This window comes from Rattus norvegicus, chromosome 4 (genome assembly GCF_036323735.1).
Source record: "Rattus norvegicus strain BN/NHsdMcwi chromosome 4, GRCr8, whole genome shotgun sequence".
Classification (NCBI taxonomy): domain Eukaryota; kingdom Metazoa; phylum Chordata; class Mammalia; order Rodentia; family Muridae; genus Rattus; species Rattus norvegicus.
Window position 1 is genome coordinate 155745116 of NC_086022.1, and position 13457 is coordinate 155758572.

The window sequence follows — 13457 nt, forward strand, 5'->3', positions numbered from 1 at the left end:
ATGGCTGAGCAGGGAAATCCTGTCACGCAAAGATGCCTGGCTTATGTGACAGTGAGATGGCACCCAAGGCTTTATTGCCTGCCACTCAAGCACACAGTCACCTGAGCTACATCCCGGCTCTTGTTTTGAATTCTATCTGGAGTATATCCCAGATGTAGGATTTGCTTTGTCATATTTGTCTGTATTTAAACTTTATTTGTTTTTTTTTTTTTTTTCAAATGGGGTCTCACTAGCCCAGGTTGGCCTGGAACTCACTGTGTATCCTTATTTAGTCTCATGGCACTTCTCTTAAGACTGTTGTTGAGTGTAGCCACCGTGCTTGGTGTGCGTGCGTGCGTGCGTGCGTGCGTGCGTGCGTGCGTGTGTGTGTGTGTGTGTGTGTTGAACATATGGAGCTCCTAGGACAGCTTTCTGGAATTAGTTCTCTCCATTTTCGTGTTGAGCACACTTTTATGTGCTGCTGGCCACTTGTGTATCTGTGGAGAAATCTGTTCCCTATTTTTTCATTTTTTGAGCTATTTCTCTTTTATCGTTGAGCTGTATTCTGGATACCCAATGTGTTGCTAGGTACTTTCTTCCTTTTAGTGACTTGCCCTTTTTACTTTGATAGTTTACAGTTTGCTTCCTACTACTAAAGTGTCCTCGTGATGAGCTTCAGTGTTGTCTGTGATTTCTTGTGCTTTGGATGTTATTCAGAAAGTGTTGCCTAAAGTTTCATAACGTGCAACCCCCCCTCACTCACTCACTTTCACTCGCATGTGTGGCCCTGGCTGTCCTATAACTAACTCCCTCTGTAGACCAGGCTGGCCTCAAACTCAGAGAATCTCCTGCCTCTGCCTCCTGAGTGCTGGGATTAAAGGTCTGTGCCACCTCTGACTGGCAGCTTTATCTCTTAAATTTAGGTCTTGGATCAATTTTTGGGGTGATGTGTGTGTGTGTGTGTGTGTGTGTGTGTGTGTGTGTGTGTGTGTGTGTGTGTTTGAAGTAATAATCAGTTGATTCCTTTAGAATATATAATTCTCCTATCACCATGAAATGTTACTCTTTATTTGAACAGCCTAGATACCCTTCTCAAAAGTTTGACACGGGGTTGGGGATTTAGCTCAGTGGTAGAGTGCTTGCCTAGCAAGCGCAAGGCCCTGGGTTCGGTCCTCAGCTCCGAAAAAAAGAAAAAAAAAAAAAGTTTGACAGGATGAGATACAGTGGTGCACACCTGTCGTTCCTTATGAAGTTTAGAGTCTGAAGTGGGAAGGCTGGGTTTGAAGCCAACCTGGCCTACATAGTGAGATTTAGTTTTAAAAATACAAACATATCAGAAACTTATTGATCATAAATATATTTGTAGTCTTAAATTCTGTATGTTTTATATAATCTGCTATCTTTGATTGCTTCAGAGACAGAGTCTCAAGGAGTGACCACATTCTCTGCACAGTGAGAGTCCAGTGCATGGGGCTTCTTGATCTTACTCTTTTGTTTTGAGACAGGGTTTCTCAGTGTAACTGTCCTGCACTATCTTTGTAGATCAGGCTGGGCTTGAACTCACAGAGATCTGACTCCCTAGTGCTGGGACTAAAGGTGTGCCCACCACCCTTGGCGCTTTCGCTTTTTATAGCTTACAGACTTGGAGTCGACGTTAGCTCAGGTTCATATTTGTTTGTTTGGTCTTAATTTACTTTCCATTGCTGTGATAAATAAACAACATGATGAAAAGTAGTCTGGAGAGGAAAGGGTTTATTGGCTTGCATGTCCTGAACACAGTCAGTCATTGAGGGGAGCCAAGGCAGTAACCCAAACAGGGCAGAAAACTAGAGGTAGGAGCTGAAGCAGAGGCCATAGAGGAGTGCTGCTTAGTGGCTTGCTCCTTGTGACTTACTCAGCCTGTGATCTTATGCCCAGGGTGACAAGTGTCCACAGTGGGCTGGACCCTCCCACATATACCACTATTCAAGAAAAGGTCCCAGAAACTCACAGACTGATCTGATGGGGGCATTTTCTCAATTGAAGTCACCTCTTTCCAAATGACCCTAGCTTGTATCCAACAACCACCACCACCCCATCAAACCAAACCAAACCAAACCAAACCAAACCAAACCAAACCAAACCAAACCAAAAAATGGTTACAGGGTCTCACTGTGTTGCCTTGCTGACCTGGAATGCACAGGAAGTGTGCTTGTCTCTGCCTCCCAAGTGCTGGGATTAAAGGACTATACCATCATGCTCAGCTACTTAATTTAAAAATTAATTTGCTAATTAATTAATATAGAGACAGCCTCACTATGTAGCTTTTGCTTTCCTGGAATTCTCTATGTAGACTGGACTAGCCTCCAATTCGCAGAGATCCATTTCTCTCTGCCCGTAAGTGCAGGGATTAAAGGTGTGCACACTATGCTCAGCCGAAAAACACCATTTTTACATTTATTTATGTTATGTTATGCATCTGAGTGTTTTACCTGCCTATATGGATGTGTGCTACATGTACCTGGTGCCTGCAGAAGTCAATAGGAGAATGCTAAGAGAGAGAGATACTCTAGCCATGAGTGGTTGTGAACCACCATGTAGATGCTGCTGGGCACCAAACCCCAGATTCTCTACAAAATCAACAAAAGGCCATTTCTCCAGTCTGCTCTTATAGGTAATTTTAGTATGTCTCAGATTGGAGATTTGTAGGTGGTACAGAATTTATTTTTCTTTGATTTAGTCCATTCAGTTGGCCAAAATGTGTTAGTGGTACTCAATTCAAAAGCTGTGGATGAATTTCAGTGCTGGCACAGTTCTCTTAGTTTGGATTGAAGTTGGTGGACTTTAGTGTGCTGATGTCTGTTTGTCTTTGGATTATTTTTCCTGGATTCAGTGGACAGGATTCATGCTGCATTGGCCCTGCTGTGTAGTTACGTCTGGGTGGAGAGGATTAATTAGCTGAAGATCAGAGTCTGTCTGTCCTTCGTAGCTAGCTAGCCTTTTGTATCCTAGCAGCAGTAGGCTTTTTCTGGTGTAGGCTTTCCACACGGCTTGTTATCAAGTGTGACAACTTGTCCTGTGTAATCAGCATCATGTCAGTTTCATGAGAATGGGCACTCCTTGAATCAGCTGCTTCTCCTTAATCTGCTGGGGTGTGAGGCATATGGTAACCAAGAAAATGTCATTTACTGTGTGGGCTGCTGGTGGTGGTAGGGGCTGTGTGGGGCTGTGTATGTTTTGGACGTGCATGTCTTCCAGAAAGAAGCTCATGGCAGATGGTGTCACGTATTTCTTATTTGAGTCTGTGTACAAAAATTATCATATTCTAAGGTTCAATAATTATTTAACAGGATGATTCTCTCTCCCTCTCTCTCTTCCTCTCCCCCTTCCCTCACTCCCTCCCCCTCTCAATTTACTTTTTAAATTTTTTGCCATTTTAGTAGCCTCAGAGAAGTAATAAATAACTTATTTCTTTACATTTATATATGAACCATTTTTTGCCTGTGTAAGTTATGGAAATTCAGTTTTTTTGTTTGTTTGTTTGGGTCTTCTTCTGCCAACACTCTGTTCTGTATGTGCAGTGGGGCTGTGTTCTGTAAAACTCTTCTATCCACTGTAACCTTTAGGTCTGTACCACAGTAGATTTTGACAACCACCACCACCAAGTATCTTTCTTTAGTTCATGTTTGACATAGTCTTAGACAAAGAATGTGAGTGTCTCAAAGTATTTGTAATCTTGTCAGAACAAAGTGTAAAAGCATCAGATATAGGGCTAGAGGACATGTGAGTGGTTAACTGTATGGTCTTGGCCTAAATGATCCTGAAAGTCCTCTACTGGCCTTCAGGCCTGGCAAGTGTAGCTGAAGAGTCCCCACACCATATAAAACTGCACATGGTGGCACACAATCAGAAGTTCAAGGTTACCCTTGACTATAGTGAACTCAGGTGCTGCCCAGGATAGGTGAGACTCTGTCTTTTAAAAGATGTCACTGGAGCTGGAGAGATGGCTCAGTGGCTAACAGGCTGACTGCTCTTCCAGAGGTCCTGAGTTCAAACCCCAGCAACCACATGGGGGCCCACAACTATCTGTAATGAGATCTGATGCCCTCTTCTGGTGTGTCTGAAGACAGCTACAGTGTACTTATATATAATAAATAAATAACTCTTTAAAAACACCACTGAAGACTTAAATTGGTCCTTGGAGGAGTAATCATCAGAAAAAGAAGGGCAGTGAGGTAAAAAGGAAGCATAGGGTATTTTGTTTATTGAATAATGAAGACCTTTCAGCAGATTCATGCTGGGTTACTTATTTTTTAAATTTTTTTCCTGTGATTTATTTTTATTTTATGTGCACTTACATGTGTTTGTGTTTTGTTTGCATGTGTGTTTGTGTGAGGGTGCTGATTACTCTGAAACTGGTATTCCAGACAGTTGTGAGTTGCCATGTGGTTGCTGGGAATTAAACCTGGATCCTCTGGAAGAACAGTCAGTGCTCCTATCCACTGAGCCATCTCTCCAGCCTCATGCTACAATACTTCATAAAAACATTCTTCACCACCCTTAATTCAATGTGGCTCATTAGTATGCACTGTGAAGCCAGGCATGATGACACATGCTTGAAATCTCAGCAGCGGGAATGTGGGACAGAAGGATCGTGTTAGATGCCAGTTAGGGCTATATAGTAAAACTCTATTTCATCCCCTTCCCTCTCAATAAAGTATATGATAGGTCCCAGGAAATTGCTCTACTAGTAAAGTGCCTACCATGCAGACCTGAGAACTTGAGCTCGATCCTGGCACCCACTTGGTAAAAGCCAGATGCAGGGGGTTGGGGATTTAGCTCAGTGGTAGAGCGCTTGCCTAGCAAGTGCAAGGCCCTGGGTTCTGTCCCCAGCTCCAAAAAAAAAAGGAAAAAGAAAAAAAAAAAGCCAGATGCAGTGACATTGTTCTGGGGAGGCAGAGACAAATGGATCTCAAAAGTCATTGGCTAGGTATTGTGCTCCAGTTCAGCAAAGACCCTGTTTCAAAAAATAAGATGAATAGGCTGAAGAAATGACTCAGTGGTTAAGAACACTGCCTATGGCCAAGTTGATGTCCATGGTCCATGCTGCCACTGGAAACCAAATGGAGGTCCTAGGCATGTGCTGATGCTGGCAACCATGTGGATGTTTGTGGTCTGCGATGTTCCTATGTAGAAGCCCGGGATCCACACTTCCTCTGACTGTAAAGGCAAGGAAAGAAGCTACTTTCACAGTGGTGTCCACTGATGCTGGCAGGAGAACAGTTGAGAAAGAGGGACATAGAGGCCTCTGTGACAACCTGTACCCTCCCACCCCTCAAAGGTAACAGCCTAAAAAGGAATCAAAGAACTCTTAAAAAGTGTGGTAAGGGGATTGGGGATTTAGCTCAGTGGTAGAGTGCTTGCCTAGCAAGCGCAAGGCCCTGGGTTCGGTCCCCAGCTCTGAAAAAGAGAAAAAAAAAAGTGTGGTAAGGGGGCTGTAGAGATGGTTTAGTGGTTAAGAGCACTGACTGCAGGGTTGGGGATTTAGCTCAGTGGTAGAGCGCTTGCCTAGGAAGCGCAAGGCCCTGGGTTCGATCCCCAACTCCGAAAAAAAGAACCAAAAAAAAAAAAAAAAAAAAAAAAAGCACTGACTGCTCTTCCAGAGGTCCTGAGTTCAATTCCCAGCAACCACATGGTGGCTCACAACCATCTGTAATGAGATCTGGTGCCCTCTTCTGTCATGCAGGCATATATACATTTAGAGAGAGTGTGCATACACACACACATACACACATACATTTTACACACACATATATTTATGTAATGTATATTTGTATTATATATTTATAATAAAATTATATATTTTATAATATGTATTAAAATGTGAGTAAATCTTAAAAACAAACACTAAACATGCCAAAAAATATTGTGATAAGGATGTTGAAGTTTAGCGTCTCACAATTGATGGCTTCTGGCTGGGGTACAGGTGGAAAGGACTCAGTTTTCTTTAGGGGGCTGGCCACTGGGAGTTTAACCATGCTCCAGTGAGTGTATATACAACTCAAATTGAACTTGTGTCTCCCCCCCCCCCCCATTTTTGTGTGTGTGTTTGGAGGGTCACAACGATGGGGGATGGACGTAGGAGGACTGGGAAGTGAGTGTGATTGGGGTGTGTGATATGAAATTCTCAAATAATCAATTAAAATACTGTATTAGTAAAGAGTACTCGTTACACTTCAGAGGACCTGGGTTTAATTCCTAGCACAACACGGCAACTCACTCCAGTTCTAGGGCGTCCATGAGCATCAGGCATTCATGTAGTATACAGAAATTCATGCAGGCAAGACACTCATACATGTAAACACAAACAAATAAATAAAATAATACAAAGAATCCAAGGAAGGCATTTGATGTCAGCCTTGGGTGTCTTCTACCTACACATGCACACAAGTGCATGTATGATTGTACACACACTTGTATACATTGCCCCGCCCCTGTACACACATACAATGGAAAAATCCAAGGCATAAATTGAGAAGTAGGAATACTGTAGATTTCCACACTGAGAATGACATCAAGCTGTGCTATTCATAAGGTCACATTAGCATTGATTCTTAGTCAGAGCCAAGAACGGAGAGGGTACTTGTTCCAGGAATCGCCTCCCTGTCACAGAAAGCTCTAACACTTCATCTGGGCTGAGCACAGTTCTTCAGAGGTTTTTGCTGTTTACTAAGAGCTCTGATTACTTCTGAGACAGGGTCTCACTACACATGTAGTCGTGATTGGCCCAGAGTTTATCATACCAGGCTGGCATCAAGCTTGGCAGCCTCTGCCTCCCAAATACTGGGATATATGGGTATAAACCACTAAGTCCAGCCTTTCCTAGAGCTCTGTGATGCACAGCATGGAGAGATGAGGTAGATCCCTACCATGGTTCTTGATAAGGAAAGGAGACCTAAGTGAAACTCACTTGAAACCAGAGTCTTGGCAGTATCTCAGCATCGTAATGCCCAGCTAGGACCAGTGCGTGTTGATACCATTCTCTTCTTGTCTCCTGTGTGTCTGGATTCTGTTCTTTTCCTATTTCTGACAGAAATGATCAGGGGTTTCTTTTCTGTGTTAGACTTAACTCTCAGTGCTTAGGCCCACATACTTCTATTAATTGCTGTTTCTTCTTGCTTTTTCTTTGTTTTTCAATTCTGGAGGTCAGAGTCTGGGCACCTGCTTTTGGGCAAAAATACCTTCTAGCCTTGATAACGAAGTGGATTGTTTTCTGACTCAATACTAAGTGTAATAGGTCTGATTTTTGTCTCCTGGTCGGTGTTTCAAGATAGGGTATCCCTGTGATGCCCGCTGGCTCTACAATCCTGATCTGAAGTGACCCTCCTGCCGCAGCCTCCAAGTGTGGCTAATGCCGCTGGATCCTAATGGGTTTCTGTTCCTCTCGCTATAGCAACCTCTCATCTCCTCCTTTGTTTCAGGAAGTCAACTAGATGTCGCTCCACAGTCTCTGAATCCAGAAGTTTTATTAAAAATTAAATCTGAGATTGAGGAAGAACTGAAATCCTTGGACAAAGAAGTCTCTGAAGGTCTGTACACTCTTGCTTTCCCAGGCAGTGAGCATATTCTGTCGCTCTCATTTAGTTGGCTTTCTTGTTTTTTCTCCTTTTTTGTTTTTGTTTTTTGTTTTGAGACAGGGTTTCTCTGTAGCCTTGGCTGTCCAAGAACACTGTCTGTAGACCAGGCTGGCCTTACACTCACAGAGTCTGCCTGCCTCTACCTCCTGAGTGCTGGGATTAAAGAGGTTTACCACCACATCTGGCAGCAACTTTCACAGCTGTCTCCTCCTCCAAAGATTTATTTATTTTTGTGTTCACAGGTTCATAGTACCACATGAATCCCTGCTGTAAATCAGACTTCACTTCCCATCAGAAAATGTCTCCATAGCTTAATCTCTTTTTTTTTGTGTGTGTGCCAAAATAAACATTTTAAGTTATATTTTAGAGCCAGGTGGTGGTGGTGTATGCCTTTAATGCCAGACACTCTGGAGGCAGCTGGAGACAGTTCTCTGTGAGTTCAAGGCCAACCTGGTCTACAGAGGGAGTAGGACAGCCAGGGCTACACAGAGAAACCCTGTCTTGGAAAATAACGACAAAAAGCCCCCCCCCCAAAAAAAAACCCAAGCTCTCCCCCAAAAAAACCCCGAAACAAAAAAAGCTATTTTATTTTTGGAAGCATTGTAATTGCATCATTTCCTTTCTTTCCATTTCTCCTTCCAGCCTCTCCCATGCTCTCTTCCAAATTCATGGCCTCTGTTTTTTAAATTGTTGGTGTGTGTGTGTGTGTGTGTGTGTGTGTGTGTGTGTGTGTGTGTGTTCCTAAATATATAAAGCCTAATAACTTTCAATAAACAACTGATAGATTGTGTTTATAAATAAGCCCCTGTTAGTTGAGAAAATAGAACCTTATGAACAAACTGGGCGTGCTGGTGGTGTTCATAGTCTTAGCACTTAGGAAGCAGAGGGGCGGAGAGCCATGTAAGTTTCAGGCCAGGTGAACTACAGTGGAACAGACACTGGCTAAGGCAGACAGATAACAGACAGATGGATAGGCAGGCCACTGAATGGTAGTTTATGTATATAATCCCAGTATTTGAGAGACTGAGGTAGAAGAATGAGTTCAAAGCCAGGCTGGGCTATATATGGAGACCTCCATCTAAAAAACAAAGCAATAAAGACCTCAACCTTTAGGACCTATCAATTTTGTGTTCCAGACAAGATTAGAATGTATAGTGATTATCTAATCTTTCCAAGTACCTTATAATTCTTGTTCTTAACAGTATATACGGGGTTGGGGATTTGGCTCAGTGGTAGGCCCTGGGTTCGGTCCCCAGCTCCAAAAAAAAAAAAAAGAATAGAAAAAAAAAAAGTACATACCTTATTTTCATGGACTGTCATAAACATACCTCCTTTCTTTTTCTTTGTTTAATATGTTTTTTTGAGATCATCCTCATTGGACACCAGGTTGATCTCAGATTCACCATCTAGCCAAGGCTGGTCATCCTGCCTCCACCTCCCTAGTAGGCTACCATGCCCAGCTGTTGGTTGGTTGTTTGTTTGGTTTGAGACAGTGTTTCTCTGTCTAACAACTCTGACTGTCTTAGAACTCAATTTGTAGATAAGGTTGGCCTGGAACTCACAGAGATGCCTCTTATCTTCCTAGTGCTAGGATTTAAATTTATATACCACCATGCCTGGCTGATTTATTTTATTTTATTTTGTTTTATTGACACAGGCTCTTGCTGTATAGCCCAACTGGCTTTGAACTCACAGTGCAGCCCAGGCAGGTGTCCTACTTGAGACCCTCCAGGTGATAGGCGCACACCCATAGGCTAGTAGCACGGCCTTTAGTGCTTATTTTAAATGTGTATGGGTGTTTTGTCTGCCTGTATGTCTGTGTGTACCTTGTGTCCATGGAGGTCCAGAAGAGGGCTTTGGATCCTCTGGGACTGGTTGCCGGGAATCCACCCCTGGCCCTCTGGAAGAGCAGCGTGTGCTCTTAACCACTGGCAATCTCTCCAGTCCAGGGACCGCTTACTAATTTTGGTCTTTCCTTTTGCCTTGTCTTCAGCCTTCACCAGCACAGGCTTTGACTGTCACACCTCACCAGTGTTCAGCCCTGCTAACCCTGAAAGCTCCGTAGAGGACTGCTTGGCCCAGCTTGGAGAGAGAGTGTCCCGAGACCTGAGCGAACCTTTGCAGAAAGCGCTGCAGATGATCCTCAGCCAGTGAGTTGCGAGTGGAGTGCGCTTCTTCCCGGGGTCTTCTGATGGCTGAGGCAGTTCCTCACTTTCCCTTCCCTTGAGCTTAAAGCATCTGTTTAGTGTTTGAATGCCAGATTTGCCTTGAAGCAGGGATTTAAATATCCCCAAAGACCTGATGGTTTTTACTGACCTTTTGAGGTTTCTACAGATGCATGTCCTGTGCTAAAACAGGAGCCGTTGCCCTGTCCCAGTTGCTCTTTGCTTCTGTCCCATGTAGTGTTCACCTGTGTCTAGATATAATGTCTAGAGTTTGTGTCTAGTGTGTGATTAGCTTACCGTGGTATTTTAGACGTCTGAATTTAGAATTGTAGCTCTGTTGTAGACATCCTTTGGAAGTGCCCATCTGCCTGTGAGTAGCTTCTGCACTCCCACAGCTGATTCCTTCCAACTCTGGCCCTCGCCATAAGAATGCTACAATTGAGAAGCCAGTGAAAAAATGCAAACGTGCCAACATAGAACCTCTTCATTTAGGATAGGTTCAAAGGTCAGCTCCCTAATGTTTCAGTGAGAGTCATTAAGGAATTAGTAATGAATTACACAATTAGTATGAGTTGATAAAGATGGGTCACTTAGGAGAAAACTTTTTCCTCACCAATCGCTGTTGCAGTCAGGACTTTCCTTACTCTCAGGTCCAATCACTGTTGCAGTAAGTTCGTTCCTTACTTTCATGCAGTCAGGGTTTATAGTTGGCCATGTTTTTCATATTTCTGCATATGCTGGTAAAGTGAGCATATATAAAATTCATAATTATACTCAGGGAAATGAAAAACCATACTTGAATTTTCTACCTTAGACACACGCTTTAAGCTTGTTAGAAGTATAGAAAGGACAATCTGAGTGTCCAGGAAATAAAACTTAGGCAGGAACTTTTGCGGCATGGCTTTCTAAAGTGTTCGACAGAGTTGCTGTCCCTGATCTCCATGTGCCCTGAGGAGTTCATTAAGAGTCTCTGTCCTTAAACATTCATATACTGTATATGTTGAGATTACAAATTTAAAAGTTCTATTTTCTTTGTCTTTTTTGAGTCAGGGTCTCATTTGATTCCAGGCTTGGCCAAATTTACAGAGATCCGAGTACCGATTAAAGGCATGTGTCACCACCATGCCTGGCATTTAAGATTTATTTTTATGTACATGTATTTGATGTCCAGAAGGTTGGAAGAAAGCACTGAGATCCCTGGACCATGAGTGACAGGCCCCAGGACCGGTGCTTGGGAACTGAACAGGAACAGGAAGTGCTCTTAGTTTGATCCCTTCAGCCCCCTTTATGCGAGTCATTTCGTCCTTCATGTGTCAGTTTCTTCCATTTGTTACTTGTAGTTTGGCTGTGATATCACCCACTCTCCAGTGAACAGAATGGTATGACTTCAGTTTTCAGACAGGGTCTCTTACTGTGGAGTCTTAGCTGGCCTGGAACTCCGATTCATCTTGCCTCTGCCTTTCCAAGTGATAGGGTAAAGGTTTGCACATCGTGCCCTGAGTTTGTTTTTACTTTAAGACAAACCTGATTTAGTTGAATATTTACTTTTTCCAAACTCTGAATAGTGATAATTATTTTCGAAGTTGGTCGTGTAGCAAGTAAAATTTGTTCAGAAGTTTACTTTTGAAAATTTTAAGCTCTGATGCTAATGCCTTGGAAACAATGCAGTTTCTTAAATTCTTTATATGAAATACCTTTGATTGCTAAAGGTACCCCCTTCTTCTCTGCTATATTCTAAGACCTTATAGGGGGAAGGCTGGTTAGTCAACTGCTTGCTTCTCTATGTATTAAAATATGAATGTTTTAACCTGCTATCTGTTTGTGTGCATGTATGTATGTGTTTACATATAATATTTTAAATCCTGTTTGATTCTGAAGAATGATGAAGTGCGTAGGTAGCCAGACTCCCTGTATGGACTTCAGTGACCCACAGCAGCACCACACAGTTAGGGAAGGGAGGAAGGAAAGGGCCTGATCGCCACAGTGAAGCTTCAGGGAGACCTAGGTAGGTGGGTGGTACAGGAGCTGGTGAAGTCTGAGTTTTACAGGATTCTCATGTAATCCTAAAGCTCAAGACTTATAAAGGAACCCAGGCACTAGTGAGGCTGTGGTGTCGCTGGGCAGAAGCCTGGTGTGAGACCGTCTCTCCGCAGCACTGTAGCAGTGGGGTGGTGCTGGCCTGTGCCTGAATGTCCTGTGTCATCAGAACTGTTCCTGAGGTCATCACAGCAGTGCTGTTCAGTAGATACATGTCACATGAAGATGAAACATGGCGTTTATGAACATTTTAATGACTTAAATCAGTATAGTCAAATACTTTAAAAACCAGAAAATTATTAGTGAGATATTTCACATTCTTTTTTTTTTTTTTTTTTTCCAGAGCTGGGGACCGAACCCAGGGCCTTGCGCTTCCTAGGCAAGCGCCCTGCCACTGAGCCAAATCCCCAACCCCGATATTTCGCATTCTTTTATTCTTACTGACTCTTTGAAATCTAGCGTGTGTTAATATTTTAAGCATAATAGCCACATGGCACTTTTCTACCTATGTGTGGCTTCTGAACATTTTTGAGGCATATATCAAAATCTTGACTGAGTCCTTGAATACTTGAAATGGAAGTAATGTGCTGTTGGGGCCAGATCCAGTTGGGTGTTTACCCGGCCTGGTTTTAGGATACGCAGTCTCTTAGCGTCTTCTAACACAGGCCTCCTAAGGGATACCATGTGAGTAATGTAAATGTCAGTAGTAGACACACAGCCTTGCACGCTAGGCCATTGCTGAGTGGTAGTAGTTGCTGGTCTTAGGCACTCACCAGCTGAAGAAATCAGACTAGAGTAATCACAACAGGAAATGCTTTTGGAATTGGAGTTTTTAAACCTATTAAAAAAAACCCAAGATTCCTCCCACTTTTTAAATTCCTTTTTATCTATTTGTGTTGTTTTGAGGCAGAGTCTCTCCATTACTCTGGCTGCCTGAGCTTACCATGTAGACCAGCCTGGCTTTGAAATCTCAGAGTTCTGCCTGTCTCTGCCTCTTCCACTCAAAAAATACCAAATCTGTTAATACTTTACTCCAAATGAGAGGGATAATTTTATTTTCTAAGATGTTGTTGCCTTCACATTATTTGGTACCATGTTCTTTTAATTTGTTTTAAATTTATAAAAAAAAATAGCAGTGCTTAAAGTTTTCAACAAATGTCAGTGAGATGTGGTTTCTTACAGTAACTTAGGGCTTGGTCTGATTAGGACTAATGTGCAGGTGATGAGACATATTCACTTTTCTGCACACCATGTTACTTTATCTGTTTTTGTATTTTGAGATAGGCTCTTGCTGTATAGCCCTAACCAGTTTGGCATTCACTGTGTAGCTCAGGCTAGCCTATGACTCAGCTTCTTGAGTGTTCAGATAGGCGTGGGTCTCTAGGCCTGGCCTCTTCCAGGATTTTATATTAGACTCCAAGTAAGAAAGAGGGCAGCACTTACTATGTTTCTGTTCCCCCTCTCTATGGCCTCAGTTTTAAAAAGTCTTTCATGACCTATCTATTCGTTTTTAACGTTTATACCTTTTCCCCCTCTGGTTTTTTTGAGTCAGGGTTTCTCTGTGTAACCCTGACTGTCTTGGAACTCATTCTGTAGACCAGGCTGGCCTTGGACTCCGAGATCTGCCTGCCTCTGCCTCCTGAGTGCTGGCATTACAGAT

At 42.9% G+C, this 13457-nt stretch overlaps 1 protein-coding gene across 4 annotated transcripts in view; it reads left to right on the forward strand.

The window, feature by feature from the left end:
* The window catches only part of Bcl2l13 (Bcl2-like 13), a 56775-nt gene that overhangs the window by 16832 nt on the left and 26486 nt on the right, over positions 1–13457 (forward strand). For 2 of the 4 annotated variants that reach the window (XM_063286121.1, NM_001398849.1), the window contains exons 3-4: positions 7440–7547; positions 9589–9745. In XM_063286121.1, the coding sequence (XP_063142191.1) occupies positions 7440–7547; positions 9589–9745 (265 nt within the window). Of the gene's footprint in view, positions 1–7439; positions 7548–9588; positions 9746–13457 lie in introns of those variants that run through there. The other 2 variants (XM_063286122.1, XM_063286120.1) reach the window with 2 other exon arrangements.